At 37.9% G+C, this 24,559-nt stretch overlaps 1 protein-coding gene across 4 annotated transcripts in view; it reads right to left on the bottom strand.

Annotated features, from left to right (window-relative positions):
- VWA8 (von Willebrand factor A domain containing 8) overlaps positions 1 to 24,559 on the bottom strand; it is a 356,490-nt gene that overhangs the window by 232,800 nt on the left and 99,131 nt on the right. For all 4 annotated transcript variants that reach the window (XM_082435350.1, XM_082435351.1, XM_082435349.1 and 1 more), the window contains 2 exons: positions 14,490 to 14,650; positions 10,186 to 10,299 (listed from right to left, as the gene is read on the bottom strand). In XM_082435350.1, the coding sequence (XP_082291476.1) occupies positions 10,186 to 10,299; positions 14,490 to 14,650 (275 nt within the window). The remainder of the gene's footprint in view (positions 1 to 10,185; positions 10,300 to 14,489; positions 14,651 to 24,559) is intronic.

Consider the following 24,559-nt stretch of genomic DNA (forward strand, 5'->3'; position numbering starts at 1 on the left):
AAGTCTGCTTCATAGCCCAGCAACAGATGTTGGATTCATCCTTGATCCTCCTCTCTCCTAGCTGGGACAAAAGAAGGTGGCAGAGACAGAGCCTGCTTATTTGTGCTTTGTTCAAAATTAAAGCTGCAAATGTAATTTTTTACTCAAGACAGTGAGGGATACTAAATTAGGGAATAAACAAAGCCAAAATCCAATAAGCAAGCCAAAAGAGGAAGTCCAATTTACACCTTAAACCAATAGGTCAGGAAGAGGTACCATAGCTGAGCTGTAAATTCAGGCCTAGAAGAACCATTAACATGAAAGCAAGCTAGGTGGTTTTAACTAATATAGGGGGATGGTTATTGCTTATGACATGCATTGTCTGTGGCTTGTTTTCTGGTACTGACTCTAGCAGGGTACCCAAATGAGCTGGATAAAATTAAAGGGGGCAGTTTGTGAGACAGCTGATGTGACAGGCAGAGAAGTGTATGCTGACAATAAAAACAGCCATCAAACTACTGAATAACAGGATGAGAAGGATCTTTTTGTTTGTTAGGATCTCTGCAAAGGCTTCCTTACATATAAATAGGTCATATGGAAAGTCATTTCCTGATGAAGTTAGGTTCTCCATGCCTGAAAGTTAGAGAGCAGAGTATTCCTGAGGATCAGCCATGTACTTTCAGGTGATCTGATATACTGGTGGGTAACACAAAGGCTGAAGCAGTGGTAAATAACTGAGAATTAGGAAATATGCACTATGAAAATTTAAAATCAAGGTTAACTTCAATTTTACTAGAATTTAACAACAAATAACAAATGAAACTAAAGATATGGATTAACTTCAGATAAACAGATATTATTTCATAAAGATTAAAAAATTTTAAAGCAAAAGATCTTTTACAAAGACTTAAAAAATTAAAATATTGCGGTCAATATGTTTGTTTGGGGGCATAAGTTTTTAGAGAGTAAAGTACTTTCCAATGCTCCTCAGCAATAAAAAGGAATGAATTATTGATATACATAACAACATGGAATATCTCAAAATAATTATGTTGAGTGAAAGAAGGCAGATCCAAAAGAGTAATAGTGTGTGATTCCATTTATATAAATCTCTAGAAAATACAAGTTATATAGAATAACAGGAAGCAGATTCCTAGGGGTAGAAGAGGAGGGTGAGAAGGGGAGAGAGAGAGGGATTACAAAGGGGACCAAGGACATTTTGGGGATCGTAGATGTAGTCATTATATTGATTGTGGTGATGGTTTCATAGGTGTATAAAAAAGCCAAAAATTATCAAACCGTATACTTTAAATATGCAGTTTTTAATATGTCAATTATACCTCAACAGAGCTTTAATAAAACAAAAAATTCAATAAATTTCTATCTTTGAAGGAAATTACATGCTACGTTTTTGTCAAATGTGTTTATTAAGGAAATTGAAATAATAATATAGAAGGTTTTTATAAAGATATTAATCATGAACTGGAAGAGGATTTTGTAACTGGCCTTCCACGCTATAATACTAATGTTCCAACTCAGAACCTGGAGGTTATGCAGTCCTGTACACAGTCCATATTTCTCCTTTTTTGCAATGTAGCAAACTGCATGGACACACCTAACACATCTTTATACCACACAGTGTCTAGTGCGATGATAGATGAGAGACAGACAGATGGATGGATAGATAGATAGGTAGATAGACAGATAAATGTATTGCTGTTGTTAATAACCACCACTGCAAGAAAATTTTTGAAGACCTTTGGTGGCAAGGACAAAGCAAAGATAAGTGATAAGAACTGAGAATAATGGTTTCCCATTCAAAAGCAGAGCAGCTAGTCTAAATCTGGTCTTGAATGAATTTTTGAGAGAAGGTTCGTTCTTGTATCAAATATGTGATACATTTGTATGTAAAAAGACATAAGCAATACACACAATAATAAGTAATGAGATCCTTCAAAGGTACAGAGTTTAGAACTTTTCCTTGACCGTAAAAATGTTTAGGATTATTTTTCAAAATCAGAATTTGCATACAACGCTTTGTTTTGAAATCAAACACAAAGACTTGGGCATAAAATCCTAGATCTACCTTGAATTTTGTTAAAAATTTATACAGCCTAATTTTCTAGCAAAGAGATCCTGAGGTTTCTGGGGGAGGTAGGAGAGTACCTACCTCGAATGCTCGAATCCTAACTATCTTCAAACATGAGTAAGAGTAAAAGGGTTCAGGGAATGTAACGGATTGAGGATTGTGCCCAATGTCCACTTACAGTTCACAACTGATTAATAAAAACTGGGAGATTATAAACTGTCTTCAATGTTTAATCACAATCAATAAAAATATTCAATAAAAATGCAAAAACATTAGAGCATATATAATTACAACTGAGACTAGGCCCCTAATCTTTATTTCTTCCCTGAGATAACCAGAAGCCTTATTTTTGGTAAAATAAACTATTAGTAATTCACAGAAACTCTCACCCCCTCATCTAGGCTCTGACCAACAGCAGGAAGGGACACATTTAGCAGCCTATAGTATTGTACTCCCCCTTTCCCCAAAGCAGTTTTCTCATCAAAGGAAGTAGTTCTATTTCGGTCCTTATTTCCTGTGAGAAATGCAGGCATGGTGTCTGGTGTGCGTGGCCATCATGTTATTTCTAACAACCACGTCCACAGTATTCCTGGCATCTTGCAACAGAAGAAGGAAAGTCTCTAACATTTCTTAAGCTATTTCTAAGGGAACATTAGCTATGTCATTACCTGCAAAGAATACTAAGGAAACGATCAAGGTATATGATCTTGGTGAAGGATTAGACCCCAATGAAGGTAAGCAAAGGAGTCAAATATAATTGTATAGAAACTGGGTTTCATACTATGAAGCTGAAAGGCTTGGGAGCTCACTGCTAGTAGATGTTAATTATGAGACCCCATGTTATCAGATTTGTCATTAAAAGCCAAAGTATTCCTAATTAGTAGGTTCATAAAAGGAAACATTGCTAGCTCAGAAAGTTATCTAAAACTGGATTAATAGAATTACTTTACCTTGAGTTTTCTAGAATTTATTCTAGGTTAAGATTTATTCATTTTTCAAAAACATTTACTAAATGACCTACTATGTATCAGGTATTGTGACACTCGAAACAAAGAGATGAAGTATAGAGCAAGAGAGAGTCAGGACAACATTAAAGTCCTAGGTTCCAGTTATTTCCTGAGGCCCAAGTGCATCCTTTTTCTTCCTTTGAACATGTGAGATACCCCAAAATTCTTTTTGCAAGAATTTAAAGTTTTTCTTTTGTTGATCTTACTTGTAGCTACAGGATTCCTGCCAAAAACAAATATGAAAATTGTTCCTATCTGAAAGCCAAAAGGTATCTAAATTTATCAAACTGGGTCTAGAGGCAAAGAAGCTTAAATCTGATTTCCTTTCATTCTACCTTTGACCTTTTTTCTATCTCAAAATTCCCGACAAAGAAACAAAGCATTAATAGCTGAGTTTACTTAAAGACGAAGACAAATAATAATCACTTTGCTGAACTTCAGTTCTGTGCTTAGGTACGGAATAAAAGGATAGAAGACTTGGGTTATGAGTTTCTAATTTATACTTTAAATACTAATGCCAAGAGTGACATAGTAGACATGGACACAACACAGGATCAACTCAGCTAGGTAATGGGTTGTATAACTTATAAGAACAACTAATGAAAAAAATTAATTTTCTCACAGGGTACAAATTTCCCACTTTTATGCTCTGCTATGTCCTTTTAGTCAAGCTGCCTGCTCTCTACCCAATGAACACAGCCTTGAAAGACATAGTCAAGTGGTTTAAAGGAAGAATCTAACCTTTTCAACCCTAAAAGAGCATATATTTATTCTCAGAAAGACAAAAACGGGCAACAAAATTAAAGCAAGGTTAACCAGGAAAAGGTAAAGAAATTTACTAACAATCCACATCATCGGAATGAGGCAGATTCTGTAATATGACTGTGTATAACAATAAAATAGAGAAAAACTGTACTGTTTACCATCATAAGAAAATAGTGTTTCTCAGGTTAAAAAAAAGGGGGAGTGCTGATAGGGAAAGCAATTAGGCTTTCAACTGGGAGAGATATTTCAGACAGAGAGGAGAATCCATTTTTAGACATCTCACCTCTGAAAAGTCAATAAAGTCCTGACAAATTGATAGAACGTAAGAGAAAAAAGAAGTTCAGTCCAGGAGGTTCAACATCTAACTGATGAAAATTGCAGAAAGAGAGACCAGAGGAAATGGGGGACTGGTAGTGGAGAGAGATCTAGGGTAACATGTACGCTACACATATGGAGAGCAACAAATCCACATTAGGGCTAGTGAGAACATACCATGGAGAAAGATGAAATGCACAGAAGATGAAATTGATAGAATACCTGATCTGCCTGAATGTGCCGAGACGAGATTTAAACAGAAGAAATGTCTGGGATGAAAAAGTGATATACAAAAAATAAGGTTGGGGAGAGGAGATCAAGGTGGCAGAGTAGGAGGAAGCTGAGATCACCTCCCCCACAAACACATCAAAAATACATCTACAGGTGGAGCAATTCTCACTAAAAACAAACTGGAGACTGGCAGAAAGACTCTTGTATCACCAAGGGAAAGATCCACACAGAGTTGGGTAGGAAGGGAAGAGAAGCGATCAGGTTGGGACCTATGCCCCTGAGAGGGGACACAGAAGAGGAGGGGGATTACACAGGCTCAGAGATCCTCCCTGGGGAGTGAGCAGTTCGAAACATATATTAGGCACCTCAGTCCTGGGGTCTGACTCCGGGAAGACAAGTCCACCTAGCTGGCTTGCAAACCAGTGGGACTTACAGGAGGGCTCTAAGAAACCTAGACTCTGCTTGTGAAGAAGGCAAACTCACTTGCTTACTCCTGGAAACAAGGTGGAGGAAGCAGATTGAAACTGCCTGGGATTCTAGTTGGTTTCCAGAGACCAGCCCAGAGCCCATCCCAGCCAGCACTAAGCACCCGCTCCAGCCCCTCTAGCTCTAGCTCCACACTAGGGAGAAGCCTGCCTTTGCAGAGCAGAGTGCTTAGCTGCGGGGTATGGAGCTGGCTCAGATCCAGCACAACATCTGATGGGGTGAGGGTGGCCATTATTGGTGTTCGTGGAGGTGCCAAATCAGGAGCAGTCTAAAGATCTGACTGGTGTGCTGGGACCTCCCCAGCCCACATCCCAGCCCAAGCCAAGTGTATGCTCTGTGCCCTCTTGCTCCAGCGCTGCTCCTCTCTAGGGCGAAGATGCTGTTGCTGGGAGTGGGGGGAGGGAGCACACTTAGAGGGAATGGAACGAGCTCAGACCAGACCCTCAGGGCTTCTGCTCCAGCAACTTGGGACCCAACCCTGACTCCAGTAGGGCGTTGACAGCCACATAGAAAAGGAGAAGTCCTGGGCCACACCTGGCTCTGGCTCTAGCCCCTCCATCTCCAGCCCCATCACCTAAAAAGGTGATGGCTGCCAGCACACCCTAGGAAAAGATGTGACCCACACTCACTTCACATTCACCTCTCCCACCAAATCCACTGGGAACCGCATAGGGATGCTCCCACACAAGGGCACCCCTTCAAGAATGGGATAGGTAACTGTTTTACCTAATTTCATAGTGACAGAGAAAGTTAAGTAAAATGAGAAGAAAGAGGAATTTGTACCACATGAAATAATAAGGAAAAAAAAACCTGAAAAAACAACTAATGAACCAGAAATTAAAAATTTACCAGATAAAGAGTTCAAAGCATTAGCAATAAGAATGCTAACTGAACTAAGCAAAAGAATAGATGAACACAGTAATAATTTTAGTAAGGAATTAGAAAATATAAAAAAGAACCAGTCAGAGCTGAAGAATGCAATAACTGAAATGAAAAATACACTAGAAGGAATGAATGGCAGACTCCGTGATACAGAAGAATGCATAAGTGATCTTAAAGACAGAATAATGGAAATCACCCAATCAGAGAAGCAAAAAGAAAAAAAAATTTTAAATAAGAATAGTTTAAGGGACCTCTTGGACAACATCAACTATAGTAATATTCATATTATAGGTGATCCAGAAGAAGAGAGAGAAAAGGGTCAAAAATGTATTTGATAAAATTATGGCTGAAAAATTCCTGAACCTGAAGAAGGAAACAGACATCCAGGTATAGGAAGCCCAGAGAGTCCCAAACAAGATGAACCCCAAAAGACTTACATCCAGACATATCATAATTAAAATGCCAAAAGTTAAAGACAGAATTCTAACTCAGCAAGAGAAAAAGAGTCACATATAAGGGAACCCCTGTAAGGCTATCACGTGATTTTTCTGTAAAAACTTTGCAGACAAGAAGGGAGTGGCGGGAGAGACCTTCAAGATGGCAGAGGAGTAAGACTTGGAGATCACCTTCCTCCCCACAATTACATCAGAAATACATCTACATGTGGAACAGCACCTACAGAACACCTACTGAACGCTGGCAGAAGACGTCAGACCTCCCAAAAGGCAAGAAACTCCCCACGTACCTGGGTAGAGCAAAAGAAAAAAGAAAAAACAGTGACAAAAGAATAGGGATGGGACCTGCACCACTGGGAGGGAGCTGTGAAGGAGGAAAGGTTTCCACACACTAGGAAGCCCCTTCGCCAGTGGAGACTGTGGGTGGCGGAGGGGGGAAGCTTCAGAGCCACGGAGGAGAGTGCAGCAACAGGGGTGCAGAGGGCAAAGCGGAGAGATTCCCACACAGAGGATCGGTGCTGACCAGCACTCACCAGCCCGAGAGGCTTGTCTGCTTACCCGCCGGGGCGGGCGGGGGCTGGGAGCTGAGGCTCCGGCTTCGGAGGTCGGATCCCAGGGAGAGGACTGGGGGTGGCTGCGTGAACACAGACTGAAGGGGGCTAGTGCGCCACGGCTAGCCGGGAGGGAGTCCGGGAAAAAGTCTGGAGCTGCCGAAGAGGGAAGAGACTTTTTCTTGCCTCTTTGTTTCCTGGTGCGCGAGGAGAGGGGATTAAGAGCGCCGCTTAAAGGAGCTCCAGAGATGGGTGCGAGCTGCAGCTATCAGCATGGACCCCAGAGATGGGCATGGGACGATAAGGCTGCTGCTGCAGCCACCAAGAAGCCTGTGTGCAAGCACAGGTCACTATCCACACCTCCACTCCTGGGAGCATGTGCAGCCTGCCACTGCCAGGGTCCCATGATCCAGGGACAACTTCCCCGGGAGAACGCATGGCATGCCTCAGGCTGCTGCAACGTCACGCCGGCCTCTGCCGCAGCAGGCTCGCCCCACATCCGTACCCCTCCCTCCCCCCGGCCTGAGTGAGCCAGAGCCCCCGAATCAGTTGCTCCTTTAACGCCGTCCTGTCTGAGCGAAGAACAGACGCCCTCAGGCGACCTACACACAGAGGCGGGGCCAAATCCAAAGCTGAACCCCGGGAGCTGTGCGAACAAAGAGGAGAAAGGGAAATTTCTCCCAGCAGCCTCAGGAGCAGCGGATTAAATCTCCACAATCAATCTGATGTACCCTGTATCTGTGGAATACCTGAATAGACAACGAATCATCCCAAATTGAGGAGGTGGAGTTTGGGAGCAACGATATATATATATATATTTCCCTTTTTCTCTTTTTGTGAGTGTGTATGTATATGCTTCTGTGTGTGATTTTTGTCTGTATAGCTTTGCTTTTACCATTTGTCCTAGGGTTCTGTCTGTCCGATATTTTTCTTTTTTTTTATTACTTAAAAAAATTTTTTTTCTTAATAATTATTTTTTATTTTAATAACTTTATTTTATTTTATTTTATTTTATCTTCTTTCTTTCTTTCTTTCTTTTTTTTCTCCCTTTTATTCTGAGCCGTGTAGATGACAGGCTCTTGGTGCTCCAGCCAGGCGTCACAGCTGTGCCTCTGAGATGGGAGAGGCAAGTCAGGACACTGGTCTACAAGAGGCCTCCCAGCTCCATGTAATATCAAACGGTGAAAATCTCCCAGAGATCTCCATCTCAATGCCAAGGCCCAGCTCCACTCAATGACCAGCAAGCTACAGTGCTGGACACAATATGCCAAACAACTAGCAAGACAGGAACACAAGCCCATCCATTAGCAGAGAGGTTGCCTAAAATCATAATAAGGTCACAGATACCCCAAAACACACCACCAGACGTGGACCTACCCAAGAGAAAGACAAGATCTAGCCTCATCCACCAGAGCACAGGCACTAGTCCCCTCCACTAGGAAGCCTACACAACCCACTGAACCAACATTAGCCACTGGGGGCAGACACCAAAAACAATGGGAACTACGAACCTGCAGCCTGTGAAAAGGAGACCCTAAACACAGTAAGTTAAGCAAAATGAGAAGACAGAGAAACACACAGCAGATGAAGGAGCAAGGTAAAAACCCACCAGACCTAATAAATGAAGAGGAAATAGGCAGTCTACCTGAAAAAGAATTCAGAATAATGATAGTAAAGATGATCCAAAATCTAGGAAATAAAACGGAGAAAATACAAGAAACATTTAACAAGGACCTAGAAGAACTAAAGAGCAAACAAACAGTGATGAACAACACAATAAATGAAATTAAAAATTCTCTAGAAGGGATCAATAGCAGAATAACTGAGGCAGAAGAACAGATAAGGGACCGGGAAGATAAAATAGTGGAAATAACTACTGCAGAGCAGAAAAAAGAAAAAAGAACGAAAAGAATTGAGGACAGTCTCAGAGACCTCTGGGACAATATTAAACACACCAACATTCAAATTATAGGGGTCCCAGAAGAAGAAGAGAAAAAGAAAGGGACTGAGAAAATATTTGAAGAGATTATAGTTGAAAACTTCCCTAATATGGGAAAGGAAATAGTTAATCAAGTCCAGGAAGCACAGAAAGTCCCATATAGGATAAATCCAAGGAGGAACACGCCAAGACACATATTAATCAAACTATCAAAAATTAAATACAAAGAAAAAATATTAAAAGCAGCAAGGGAAAAATAAAAAGTAACACACAAGGGAATCCCCATAAGGTTAACAGCTGATCTTTCAGCAGAAACTCTGCAAGCCAGAAGGGAGTGGCAGGACATATTTAAAGTGATGAAGGAGAAAAACCTACAACCAAGATTATTCTACCCAAAAGGATCTCATTCAGATTTGAGGGAGAAATTGTAGACATCTTTCCATTTTATCCCTTAAATATTTCAGCATACGGCTCCTAGGAATAGAAATATTCTCCTTTGCAAAAAAATCATTAGACAGAAACCTCAATTAAGTAGTTGGAAGGCCAGAAGGGGGAGCTCCCACGCCCTGTGACAATAGCAGAGCCCAACAGGAAGAAGAAAAACTTCCTTTTCTTGCCTGGCAAGAGCTCAGCCAATGAGAGACTGTCAGGACTCAGCCAATGTAAAGCCACTACACTCTGAACTCTCAATTCCTCCAATGGATTCTTTGTTCACTATAGCTCTCCCGACTTCCGTTTTCCCTTTTAGAAGAGTCCTTCCTCCTCTTCTTGTTGCATAGGAACTTGCACATGTCTTGCCATGGTTAGAGATCCTAAACTGCAGTTCTTTGTTGATCTTGAATAAACGCATTTTTGCTGGAGAAACAACTGGAAGTCTATTTGTTTTAGGTCAACCCCTTCATAAACACAGTACCATTATGATACCTAAGAAAATTAATATTAATTCAATATCATCTACACTTCCTCAATTGTCCTAAAATGTCTTTTATAGCTGTTTTCATTTCATCTCCTGATCCAGGATCCAATCCAATCTCATACATTGAATTTGGCTGTTACAGCTCTGGAAGGAATGTTAAAATAAGGCACAAAGGGTAATCTTGCAACAGGTGACAAACCGCAGAAATGACTGATCACTTCCTAGGAGGGTAGGCCCAATTACCTGTGAGGCTCCCTTTTTGTTTTTTCTGAAGTGATACTAAGTTTGGGGCCAAAATTGAATTGCTCCGGACAGCAGAAGAGGGATTATCTTCTTAAAACTAATGCTTTTATAAAATGTTTAACCACTTATGTAAAAGTAAGGCAGAAAGTACAGAGTACATCTTGGATAGCAAACTCAAGTATTAAAAAGTGCCAAAACATGATCTTGTCTAGGACACCAAATTATTAAGCTGTTCAAAGTTACCTTGGCTTCACCCTAGGTTTAGAAGAATAATTTTTAAAAAGGTGCACTTGACAGTAAGAATAAGAGTAGTATACCCCAAATTACCTCTTCTGTAGCTGCTCATCAGACATTTGTAGCTCCTCCTTTAAACGCATATACCGATCTTCTCTCAGCAGCCTAGAGCCATCATAGAGGCTTAGCTCTCGGTCATGGATCAATCTAATGGGATAGGGGGAAGGTCAGGAAATAAATTAATCAGTTTTGAACATTGAAGTTATTAGAGGTAGCATCAGTCAGTTAATATTTTAGTCATATGTATTATTACTGGCAATTGAGTCTAGCAATTTTGTTAAATGCACCTTTTGAAATTTTAAGTTGGCTAGTGCTGTTATACTTGGCAAAAACTGTTGGTGTCTGTCCTGGAGAACAGCAGTCATGGTTACTAGATGTGAATAGGGAGGAGGAGGAGGAGGAGCTAGAAAGGGGAAGAAGGAAGGAAATGAAAAGAAACAGCTGATTGGTAAAGTAGCAGGATACAAAATTAATGCATAGAAATCTTGCATTCCTATACACTAATGATGAAAAATCTGAAAGAGAAATTAAGGAAACACTCCCGTTTACCATTGCAACAAAAAGAATAAAATACCTAGGAATAAACCTACCTAACGAGACAAAAGACCTGTATGCAGAAAACTATAGGACACTGATGAAAGAAATTAAAGATGATACCAACAGATGGAGAGATATACCATGTTCTTGGATTGGAAGAATCAACATTGTGAAAATGACTATACTACCCAAAGCAACCTACAGATTCAATGCAATCCCTATCAAACTACCAGTGGCATTTTTCACAGAACTAGAGCAAAAAATTGCACAATTTGCATGGAAACACAAAAGACCCCAAATAGCCAAAGCAATCTTGAGAAAGAAAAACGGAGCTGGAGGAATCACGCTCCTGGACTTCAGACTATACTACAAAACTACAGTAATCAAGACAGTATGGCACTGGCACAAAAACAGAAATATAGGTCAATGGAACAGGATAGAAAGCCCAGAGATAAACCCACGCACAAATGGTCACCTTACCTTTGATAAAGGAGGCAAGAATATACAATGGAGAAAAGACAGCCTCTTCAATAAGTGCTGCTGGGAAAACTGGACAGCTACATGTAAAAGAATGAAATTAGAACACTTCCCAACACCATACACAAAAATAAACTCAAAATGGATTAAAGACCTAAATGTAAGGCCAGACACTATTAACCTTGTAGAGGAAAACATAGGCAGAACACTCTATGATATAAATCACAGCAAGATCCTTTTTGACCCACCTCGTAGAGAAATGGAAACTAAAAACAAAAATAAACAAATGGGACCTAATGAAACTTAAAAGCTTTTGCACAGCAAAGGAAACCATAACCAAGATGAAAAGACAACCCTCAGAATGGGAGAAAATATTTGCAAATGAAGCAACTGACAAAGGATTAATCTCCAAAATTTACAAGCAGCTCACACAGCTCAATATCAAAAAAACAAACAACCCAATCCAAAAATGGGCAGAAGACCAAAATAGACATTTCTACAAAGAAGGTAATACAGATTGCCAACAAACACATGAAAGGATGCTCAACATCACTAATTAGAGAAATGCAAATCAAAACTACAATGACGTATCACCTCACACCAGTCAGAATGGCCATCATCAAAAAATCTACAAACAAGAAATGCTGGAGAGGGTGTGGAGAAAAGGGAACCCTCTTGCACTGTTGGTGGGAATGTAAATTGATACAGCCACTATGGAGAACAGTATGGTGGTTCCTTAAAAAACTAAAAATAGAACTAGCATATGACCCAGCAATCCCACTGCTGGGCATATACCCTGAGAAAACCATAATTCAAAAAGAGTCATGTACCACAATGTTCATTGCAGCTCTATTTACAATAGCCAGGTCATGGAAGCAACCTAAGTGTCCATCGACAGATGAATGGATAAAGATGTGTCACATATATACAATGGAATATTACTCAGCCATAAAAAAGAAATGAAATTGAGTTATTTGTAGTGAGGTGGATGGACCTAGAGTCTGTCATACAGAGTGAAGTAAGTCAGAAAGAGAAAAACCAATACTGTAAGCTAATACATATATATGGAATCTAAAAAAAAAAAAATGGTTATGAAGAACCTAAGGGCAAGACAGGAATAAAGACGCAGACATAGAAAATGGACTCGAGGACACGGGGAAGGGGAAGGGGAAGCTCGGACAAAGTGAGAGAGTGCATGGACATATATATACTACCAAATGTAAAATAGATAGCTAGTGGGAAGGAGCCACATAGTACAAGGAGATCAGCTTGGTGCTTTGTGTCCACCTAGAGGGGTGGGATAGGGAGGGTGGGAGGGAGACGCAAGAGGGAAGAGATATGGGGATATATGTATATGTATGGCTGATTCACTTTGTTATAAAGCAGAAAGTAATATACCATTGTAAAGCAATTATACTCTAATAAAGATGTTAAAAAAAAAACTAACACAACATTGTAAAACAACTAAAAAAAAAAAAAAAGAAACAGCTGAATGATTGACTCAGGATAACCATAAGGTAAATATTAATGAATAAGGCAGCTGGTACATATTCCCTTGAATCTAACATAACTCCTTAAGGCACAGTATTATCAAAATATTTCTATCTTTGCAATTACAGGATTTAAAATATCTAAAATCTTTACAATGAAATACTTAATCCTATTTCATATACCAACTATGATGGGACCTAGCCATCCACGGCACAAACAGCATTGTCTTCCAGATGTTGCAGAGGTTGAAACCTGCTGTTCTAGGTCTTAAACCAACCACTAAAGTTTCCTGATGCCCACAGTACCGTCGTCCCACAGACCTCCGCTCGGTGAGCACTGAGGAGAGGAGAGACTCCATAATGCAGAGGTTAAGAGCATGGGCAGTGGAGTCACTCAGACCTGGGTTCAAGTCCCAGCCCTGTACCTTAATAGCTGAATGGACTGGGAAGGGGAAGAACTAATCCGCCTATTTAAATTTTATCTTCTATGAAACTAGGGCAATAATACCAACCTCACAGTATTGCTGTGAAAATTGAACAGCTAATGTAAGGCACATGCTTCACATAGTTGTTCTCAATCTTAGCTGCACATTAGAATCTACTGGGAGGCAGTTAAAAATGCCAATGTCCAGGCCTCATCCTGGATCAATTACATCAGAATTTGAGGAGGTGCAGCCCAGGCATCAGTAATTTTTAAGCCTCATTCCCACAAGGAGATTCCACGGTTGCGAATCTGAGAAACGCTGGCTTAGCACAATGCCTGGTGTAGAGAGAGTACTCAATTAATGGTAGCTGCTGCTGCTATTACCACTACTTGTCCTAATAGGCAAGAGATAGCCAGTAAAAGGAGGCAGTAGGTATTATTTTGTTTGTGTTTGCATTTGCCTGTTTAGAAGAGAAAAATACTGTAAATCTATAGAATGTTTATGGTAAATCACTGGAAGTTTGTGATTATTACTTTTAAGTGCTCTCAAATTGAATCGGGATTAATGCAGTGTTCTTAGAATCCTTAATTACACTAAGTATTTGCATCTTGTCAAGGACAAAAAACTTTTGAATGGTTAGTTGGGGAACTAGATTATTTCACTTATTTGAAATTTCCCAATAAGTTAAAATTTACATTTAAAAGTTAAAAACAATGTCTACAAGTGATAGAATCAAGATGTAGCAAACAAACAAATAAAAATGGTATCATTAATCTCCCGAAGTGACACAAGATGGGAATATTTTCCATGAAAGTTACACATGAAGTTTTACCATTAAAGAGAAGTTAACTAGGAATGTGTGGATATTTGCCCCACCTACACTGAAATAAGAAAACAACAGTGACACAAATGTTCAAGTTTGTAAACACAAAGTGAACTTTAGCCTATAGAAAATATAATCAAAGAGCTATTATACATTTTATATAAGGAACTATATTTTCTCTCTCAAAAAAGAAAAAAATGCCAACAGTATCACCAATAATTTAGATTTAGGATTGAAAAGGAGCTTGTAAACAGTGAAGCTTTGACAAACTGCAGAAACAGCAGCTGTATGACTTATTGCATATATCCATCAACATATATAAAGTTTTAAAATTACTACTTAAACATTTTCTTTTTTCAGCTCTTACGCACAGAATTTTGCTATGGCGGTGGCTTTTCCCAAAATGTTCATTATTTGAAGTTTTACTCTACTGTGCTTACAACAATAAAAACATCTGCTGTTCTACCTGGATATAGAATTATAAATTTCTCAGGGACTATGTAACCCAGTTTAAATTAGAAGATTGAGAAAGTTCCACATCTGCTGCTTATGAGGTGTGTTTTTGTGTGTGTGACTCATACAGACCTTTGTAATACAGCGAATGTACCCGCATTGACTCTGTGAATGCCATCCAAGACGACCAGCTTCCCTTCCAGAGCAGCATTTACAAGGGGTGAGGACCGCCAGGCAGTGTCTCCATTTGGAAGCGTGTATCTCTGCTGCAGCAGCTCACGCGCTGTCATATCCTGAAACCAATCCCCAACAACCACCAAAGAAAATGCAGAATTAATTTTTAAGACATGGAGGATAGTTTCTTTAGCTTTAGAGTCACCTCTCTCTGAATATAACATTCCATACAACAACTGGGGAGTCATCTTCTCCAAACCAAAGACAAAGATATTCAGAAGCTTTTCTTGGTCATTTGAATTTTTTTCCTATTACTCAGCCACATAATATAGTACGGGTTTTGTTTTGTTTTGTTTCTCTATTTTATTTAGCATTTTCCCCCTCTTTTAAAATGTTCACTTGGTATCTACACAGATGATGGCAGTAATTTCTACCCAACTTTAATGGAATTTAACTCAATCGGCTTTACTCCTGAAAGGGCCAAAATATATGGATTCCTTTTTAAGAATTAGAGGCCATACAGACTCACTGGGAGGAGATGCTTATCAATGATGTGCATTTTCTTGCAGTTGAGTTCTCCCGAAAAGCCATGCTAGGAACCACCACAGTGACTCATTTAAAGAGGCTTGAAAATGGAGGAAACTGAGAAGGACAGCCATCAGATGAGGTACAGGAATTGACAAACAATAGCACGGCACTTACAAGCAATTTTTTAAAATTAATTTTTATTGGAGTACAGTTGATTTACAATGTTGTGCAATTTTTTAAAGCACATACACAATGTACTAGTGCTAAAACAGTGTAACAGGTTTAAGCAAGCTATTAATAGTAGTGGCATATAAACATCTACTTACTATAAAAAATTTTGGTGCTATATAATATGAATAATTTTTTCTTGCATGTGTTAATGTTGAAGATAATAGTTTGTTTTGTGTTATCAACTTCAGATAAATTCTGTAACACTTACATCAAACAAAAGTTAAACAGTCAATTTTATCCAAAAATTTAAAGGCTTTCGTTAATTCTTTGATACCCAACTTCAGTCTTAAGAAGATGCAAAGTGAATGAATTTGTTTATATTCACAGTGGCAACAAATCTGTACTGAAATCAAGATTAAAATGTAAGTCTTAATCATTTCAATTTTCTCACTATCAAAAAAGTACTGACTTGGGAAGTACAAATAGGCTTATATTGAATCATAATGACACTTGAGAAACAATAATATTCAAACTGATGAAATAAAAATTCAGGGACTTCCCTGTTGGCGCAGTGGTTAATAATCCCCCTGCCAATGCCGGGGACATGGGTTCAAGCCCCGGTCCGGGAAGATCCCACATGCCTCGGAGCCACTAAGCCCATGCACCACAACTACTGAGCCTGTGCTCTAGAGCCCGCAAGCCACAACTACTGAGCCCATGTGCCACAGCTACTGAAGTCTGTGCGCCTAGAGCCCATGCTCTGCAACAAGAGAAGCTACCATAATGAGAAGCCCATGCACTGCAACGAAGAGTAGCCCCCGCTCGCCGCAACTAGAGAAAGCCCACACGCAGCAACGAAGACCCAAAGCAGCCAAAAATAAATAAATACATAAATAAATCAATAAATTTAAAAAATAAAATCAATAAAAATTCACATTTTAAGGCAAGACAAGAAAAATTTAAACATAAATTTTTTCTCTGCCCGTTGGGGCCTCCTCCCTCCCCTCTAGTGTGCATTTTGCATCTGCTTTATGTATTAACCAGACCTCCCCAATGCCAGAAAGGCTTACTTAATCATAAAGATCAATTTTTCTTCTTCTGGGGCCAACCATGTAACTCCTTAGAAGATAGCATTCCTTTCTCAATCCTGTGAGGGGTTACAATGACCCACCACTCGCCTTGTACGTACAAACATCTCTGGTGAACTTCATGTACGAAGCCAATATATCATTTTCCTTAAAGACAGTGATTGGTGCAGAACAGACTGATCAGATGACTGGGGAGATACTGGGCGGCACCTAATGGAAGTTTAAGAACTTAAATACTTCAATACTTATTAAATACTTACTTATTAATGTTACTGTCTATGTTTCTTATATTCTATTTTACAAGATTACTGTTTCCTGCATTACCAAAGGTGTGACTGAGCCTCAGATAAAATTAATGATGATTAGGTGCCTTGAAATGATTGATCAAATATATAGTTCTATCAATATAGTTCTACATATTAATGATTGTAATAGTGTAACTCTACTATGGGAAGAAGCAACAAAAGGACTACCTTTTCCTAGACCAAAACTGACTAGTAAGCTAGGTGGTTCAGAGGCTTTTGGCAACTGCTAATAGGGCCTAGTCCAGCTATAGCACATTGAGTGACCTGTGAACAAAATCCTTGCCTGACCTGAGAATGAGCATTCCTATTGCCATGGGACAAACTGGTCACATAATGCCTCCCAAACCTTGGTCAAAATTAAGACTAAAAGGGAAGGTACTGTAAAATAAAGAATGTTGCCCACCATCCAGTTCTACAAGAATCAAGTCAGTAATCACTGCAGCCGCTGACCTACAATACACCCTAAAAGGAATTCAGGGTGAAGGTCAGGATAAGGCACTTTGTGCTCTGGGGAAACTGACACAACTGGTCTTCAGGTGGTTAGATATTTTCAGGAGAAATTTTTTATGAACCTGGATTCTTGCATTTCCCCATACTTAGAAAAACGCTAAAACTATTAACTAAGATGTCTGTTCCTCATGACTAGCAGCAACCTTCTACTGAGATGTGTGCTTGATTGCAGGTACCCCCTTCGGCAAAAAATCACACACACACTGACCTCTCCCTTTACCTCTTCGGAACAGTTCTCAGAGCTCTCTAAGAGACTGTCTCCTGGGTTATAATCCTCACGTTGGCTCGAGTAAAATTTTCCGTTTCTTCCTTAGATTGACTATTGATTCATTTTTTTCATTGACAAAACTCAGCAACATAGCCCTAAAGATCCGACTTTGACACATTATCAAAATTTGGCTTAACTCGTTAATGTTATCTAATTTTTCAACTATGAATTTTAAATTCCATGCAATTTATATGAGCATGGAAGACTAAATCTATCATCATCATCAGTGTTTACTGAGATGGTTCATGGTGAAAATGAGCTTATTCACACTCATGGCTACGCTACAGAACCGGAAATGGATCACTCTTGCAAGAAAAATAGGACAAATCGAAATAAATGTTGCTGTTTCATTTTCATAATTGAATTATGAAAAAAATCAAATATATATATACACATATAAATCTTTTTAAAAATTAATATAAAAACAAGTAAATTTAAAGAAAACTCTTGGTATTAATTATTCCAGAAAAACAGTCAGTATAGAGTTACATTACATATTGTCCTAGAGCATAAAACAAACAGAAAACATGCTTTAGCACAGTGGTTCTAAGCCAAAGATATGTATCAGAAACAGCTGGAGGAACTTCTGGAAAATATATTGATAGAAGCTTAGGCCTTATCACCCTGAAGATTTGGATTCAGTAGATCCAAGTTGGGGCTTACCACCTATTTTTTATTAAACATTACATAGGTGATATCTTAAAATGACTCCCACGTGGGAAGCCCTGCTTTAAAAAAGAGACATTAACTTAATGTGAAACTTTGTCTCATTTATTTATACTCCTTCCTTATTCTGATAGGAATTATGAGAGTGCAGGAAGATATATATTAATAAAATGTATACAAAGTAGTTTAAATTAAAAGGTGAAAAAAAAAGAAGGAAAAAAAAAAGGAAAGAGTAGGCCTTATTTCCTTTAAGCATTTCTATTGATATTCAGAAAGGAGGTAACATGAAGAAGGTATCCCACTGAAACCATATTGTTAAAGAAATGATTGGGGGTTAATTTTGAAAATCCCAGCTTCAGACTGAAAACAGATGGTTTTCTAACCCAACTCAGCTCTTGAGTCTTTTGCGTGGGCCCAAGAAGAGGAGATGAAGATTGTGACTCTGGCATAAGAGGTTCGAACTCCTAAGGAGCAGAGGCTAGCAACTGGTGACATTTTTTTTTTTTTTTTTAATTTTGACAGAGAAAATTCCTCACTCTCATACCAACACATCCTGAATCACCATTCTGCACAAGATATAAAAAAGCACTACTTCATTTTGTAGTGATGGATGATTCCAAAGTACATTCATATCTTGTTAATTCACACAATGTCTACAATGCTTGCCTCATTCAAATAAGTAAATATTTACTAATAAAGATGATGAGAAAGACAACCAGTTTGTACGGCTCCCCTTTTCCAACCTAGCAGTTGGAGACTCCCTTTTACTGACTGAAGTAAACTGAAATAATTATTTGCTGCTACACAACAAGCAATAATAGACCAACAGAATTCAAAGCTATTAATGCCAACCACAACTACAGACCAGAAATATTTTCCCTTTTTTCAATCTTCAGAGGGGTAAAAAATGGAAAACACTTGGCATTTATTAAAAGACTAGCTCAGTTCAGTTTTATCATATCAAGTCTCTGCATACTGTCATGTGAAAAAGAGCCATTCATCATTTCTAATATATCTGTGCATTAGAATAAAAACCCTCCTATGGGGAAAAAAGTATCCTCTTTAATAAAAGTAGTTGGTTTTCATAATTAAGAACCTGTATTGGGAGAAAAGATGAAAATTCCAGCTTTTTCTTAAAAAGATAATTGCCCCCACTTTCCATAATATTAGTTATAATAAGAAATTATTTTCAATTGTGTGAAAATTATTTTCCATTGTGCGAAAGTGCAAGGACACCAAAGTAAAACTGAACTTTCACAGAATAACTGAACCTAGTCAAACTTAATTAACAGAATTTTTTCAGAACAGTCTGAAATGGGTCAGTAACATGATTTCAATATTAAGCTAATCTTTAAAATGGAGTAACAGCTTTTTCAAATGTCTCTGTCTATAGAATTTTTGGGTTTTAGTACCATGAAGTTGTTTTAATATCCTTATTTACTTTAACATATACTGTAACATGGAATTGTTAAAAATACATATATCATTTCCTTATTCTTCCTGCCTACACACACATCCCTAAAGCAAATGGAAAGACAAAATTTTAAGAAGAAGTGTGCTTATTCCATACGAGCGTTTTGAAAGCACACTAATAAAAATCAAGAAAGATGAATGCCTTCAGTTTTGCATATATTTTTCTTATCCTTGAAACCTTTGAACTTAAGAGAATAAAAATAGCGCTAATGATATCATAGAGGCCGAACCATTTCCTCTTTCTGTTTCCTTAAAAAATTTAAAAATAACAGGACATGAAAACTAGTTCCTTTAGAGCCACCATTGTCTAAACTTAAACATTTCACCTCCTCATTCAGATCCCTGGAAAACACCCATACATGTATATTAAGATTCTGTGTCATTTTGAATTTTGCTCTTTTGATTTGCAACAGAGAAACCCTACTAAAAATAAAAATGGCCTATTAAAATGAGAAGAAGCATAACTGCAGAAAATGTACCAGAGAATATAGATTTGAACCCTAAAGCAATTATATTCCTTAAAGGTTTTTAGGACCTTTGAATGGTATACATTAATTTTTCTGAGATTCCCTTGAGAAACCTGGATATAAGTAATTAGTTTGATAAATAACTGCAAAAAGTAGCTACCAGAAAATATCCTGCCAGTAGTATAAAATACTAAGAAAATCTGGGATTTAAGGGAATAAAAGAATACACCAAGACAAGCTGATGCAAGCCACCAACTTTACAATAAGGGATTAATTATGTCCATAACTATTAGTGTCAGAATACTGCATAAATATTGCATAAACACAGAATGTTAATAATTTTTAGGTCCCAAAATAGAAATGAAGCCATTATTTATAGTCTAAGCACGCTCAGTGAACAAAATGCAAGGCGTGCTGCCAACATTCCTGTGTCATTTATGTTTGATCTCAAACAAAAAGGCCCCTCGTTTTACATACACTGTAAAATTATTTGTAAACTCTTCCATGCTTCTTCCTAAAGTTCTTTTTTAAGCAACTATTTTTAACCTGTCACACATATAATAAATGCTTCCTTTATGTATATAATGATGGCATTACAAGACTACCATGATTGTTTTCAGTTACTCTGCTATTAATGGAAGAAGCCGATTTTGATGCATTTATAGCTCTCTTTACTGTAACCAGTGGGATCTATTTCAAGACGATCTACTCTAAAGATTTATTCCATGAACATAGAACAAAATTCTTCTGATTGAAGCTGACTAGAAGTCAAAACCACTATGTCACAACTGACCCAACAAAAGGACATCTTAATACAGTCATTCAATAAAATATAAAGTCAAGTTCAATGTAAGTGCAAATAATGTAATATGTATTCCAAGAAGACACCCAGTCAAATCCCTTCTATTATCCTTGCTGTAGTACAGCGGCTAGAAAACTAAAAACATCATTTCTTAGATGCCTTTGCAGCTAGAGTTCTGTACACGCCCCAGGTTCTACCAAGCATTCTCACATACACAAAACTGGGAACTGAAAACACTGTAAGTGAGAGTGAAGTGCCAGCCAGCACAAGGAAACTCGCTCTTCTAGAAAGCTATGGCTGAAGTTCTCCAGGCTCTGTCATTCCTAACTGGGTAAAATCTAAATACTGTGCCCTATCTCTCCCAGAAATTCTGTAAGCTACGTAATACTCTGTAATAAATCCCTCTCAATTTTAGACAGCCAGAATGGATTCTATTGTCCGCAACAAAAAATCACAACCTAAGGATAATAATTTTTTACAAGTAAACCAACTTTATGAAAGCTTGTTTAGAAATGTTCACGGACAACTACATATATAAAAGAGGGTAAGAACAGTTTCAAAAAGGAAGGCAAAAAGCAGAGATGTTATAGAGTAAAATCCCAGGACACACAAACTGAAGAACCACATTTTATTCAAATGGTACTGCAAACTTTGCTACATTTTATCACAAATGTTTGACTCTGTTAGGAGAACAGGTGGGAAAGTAGCAATCAATTCTAGTTTAAATAATATTTGCCTTATAATAATTATTGGGTTGGCCAAAAAGTTTGTTTGTTCGTTAACATGTTATGGAAAAACCCCAAACAAACTTTCTGGCCAACCCAATAGTAACAAATAAAGTATAAAATCAAAGTTGTGGCATGTGCTAATAACCTGTTCAGTATTCAGTAAAGACACATGGAGCAGTTATAGCATTTGGCCTCACTCAACAACACTCAGATCCCTTCTAGACAGCCAACATGGAAAGTAGCATAGTTGAAAGAATGGGTACAGTATAAGGAAAGCTGGGTTTTCAATTCCAATTCTGTGACTTATAATATGATAAATGGGTGAAGTGAGTAAAATATCTTTATAATTAAATGAGATAATGTCTGGCACCTAGTGGGTATTTAATAATAGCTGAATCTGAATCAATTGAAGAAACAAAATCCTAATACATTAAAATTTAAATCTAACAATAAATCTAAGTTAACAGTTCAGGACACTAATAAAAGTATAATAACAATGCTGTATGACAAAAGAAATTCTTGTCTTATAATTTAAAGTAAAGGTAATATTGAAACATAAAAATTAGTAAAGAAAAGTTGACAGAGCTGATCCTTTAAAAATAATGTAAATTTTTCAAAATTTATTTATCCATTCCTTCATATACTGATTGTCTACTACATGCAAGTCACTGATCCAGGTGCTGAGGACACAGCACTGAAAAAGATAAACATGGATCTTACATTCCAGGGTGAAGAGAACAAAAATAGACAAAGGAAAGGGAACAGAGGATGAGAAGGAAGGGAGGGAGGGAGGGGATGCAAATAAAAAAAATATACCGTGGGAATTCCCTGGCGGTCCAGTGGTTAGGACTCCACGCTTTCACTGCTGAGAGTGTGCGTTCAATCCCTGGTCAGGGAACTAAGATCCCGCAAGCCATGTAGTGCAGCAAAAAAAAAAAAAATATGTGTGTATATATATATGTATATCATGATCATGTAGTGGTCAGTGCTGCACAGAAAATGTCGGGTAATGTGATAGCAAATGGCTCCATGGGTCAAGGATGCTTTCTCTAAGTATACTGAAGCTGTGGTGACTTAAATGATAAAAGGCCAAGTGAAAATCAGGGGAAGAGTAATCCAGGCTGAGGCAATATATTGTGCAAAAGTCCTGAAGCAGAAAGAAGCTAGACAGATTTAGCGACTGAAAGTAGCCAATGAGGCTGAAACATAACCAGCAGACGGTCCATCAGGAAGAGAGATGGCTGGAGAGGCAGGCATGGGTAAGATCAGGTAGGGCAGTATCTCTCAACCCTGGCTCCCTGTTAGAATCACTGAGTAGCTTTTGTAAAAATCCTGAAGTCCAGGTCACACCTCAAACCAATTACTTCAGATTCTCTAATGGTGGGGGCTGGACACTGGAAATTTTTCAAAGCTCCTTGGGTGTTTCTAATAGGCAGCCAAGGTAGAAAAGCACTAATGGAGGGCTCATAAGCCAAGACTAGGGGTTCTTATTTTAAGTATAATGGAAAGCCATTGACAGATTCTAAGCAGAGAAATGGCATGATCTGATTTACATTCTAAAAAAGGTCACTCCCACTATTCTTTAGAGAATGGATTATGAAATGTAACATATTCTAATTAAATAGTTAGAAATATTTAATGTCTATAAAAGAGACTAGAACTTAAATATTCTCACCAAAAAAGAGATAAATTTTAAAATAACTATATATAAATGTTCAACCACCATAACTGAAAACTATAAGACACTGATGAAAGAAATTGAAGAAAACACAGATAAATGGAAAGATATTTACACTCAAGGACTGAAGAATTAATATAGTTAAAATGTCCATACTACCCAAAGAAATCTACAGATTCAATGCCATCCCTATCAAAATTTCAATGGCATTTTTCACAGAAATAAATTAAACAATTCTAAAATTTATATGGACCATAAAAGACCCTGTATAGCTAAAGCAATCTTGAGAAAGAAGAACAAAGTTGGAAACATCACACTTCCTGATTTCAAACTATATTACAAAGCTATACTAATCAAAACTTTATGGTATTTCCATAAAAACAGACACATAGATCGATAGAATGGACAGCCCAGAAATAAACCCACACATATATGGTGAACAAGTTCATGACAAAGGAGCCAAGAATATATATTCAGTAGTGGTGTCAATAAATGGTATCTGGAAAACTGTATAGCCACATGAAAAAGAATGAAACTGGACCCTAAGTTACACAATACACAAAAATCACTTCAAAATGGATTAAAGGCTTGAATGTTAAGACATGAAACCATAAAACTCCTAGCAGAAAATATAGGTGGTATGGTCCTTGACCTTGGTCTTGGCAATAATTTTTGGATTTGACACCAAAAGCAAAAGCAACAAAAGCCAAAAGAAACAAGAGGGACAACATCAGACTAAAAAGAAAAGGTTTCTGCACAGCAAAGAAACCAACAACACAATGAAAAGGCAACCTACTGAATGGAAAAAGCTATTTTCAAATCATATAACTGATAAAGGTTAATATCTAAAATATATAAAGAACTCATATAACTCAATAGCAAAAAAAATCTGATTAAAAAATGGACAGAGGAATTGAATACATATTTTTCCAAAGAAGATATATAAATGGCTAACAGATACATGAAAAGGTGCTCAACATCACTCATCATCAAGGAAATACAAATTAAAACCACAATGAGATATCACCTCATACCTGTTAGAATGGCTATCATCCAAAAAAACCAAAAACAAAACAAAAAACAAGAGATGACAAATGTTGGTGAGAATGTGAAGAAAAGGGAACCGTTGTGCACTGTTGGTGAGAATGTAAATTGGTGCCACCTCTATGGAAAACATTATAGAGGTACCTCAAAAACTTAAAAATAGAACTACCATATGATCCAGTAATCCCACTTCTGGGTATACATCCAAAGAAAACAAAAACAGAATATTGAGATATCTGCACTCCCATGTTCATTACAGCATTATTCACAATGGCCAAGAGTGTCCATTGATGAATGAAT

Source organism: Balaenoptera physalus (assembly GCF_965194825.1).
Source record: "Balaenoptera physalus genome assembly, chromosome: 18".
NCBI classification, from domain to species: domain Eukaryota; kingdom Metazoa; phylum Chordata; class Mammalia; order Artiodactyla; family Balaenopteridae; genus Balaenoptera; species Balaenoptera physalus.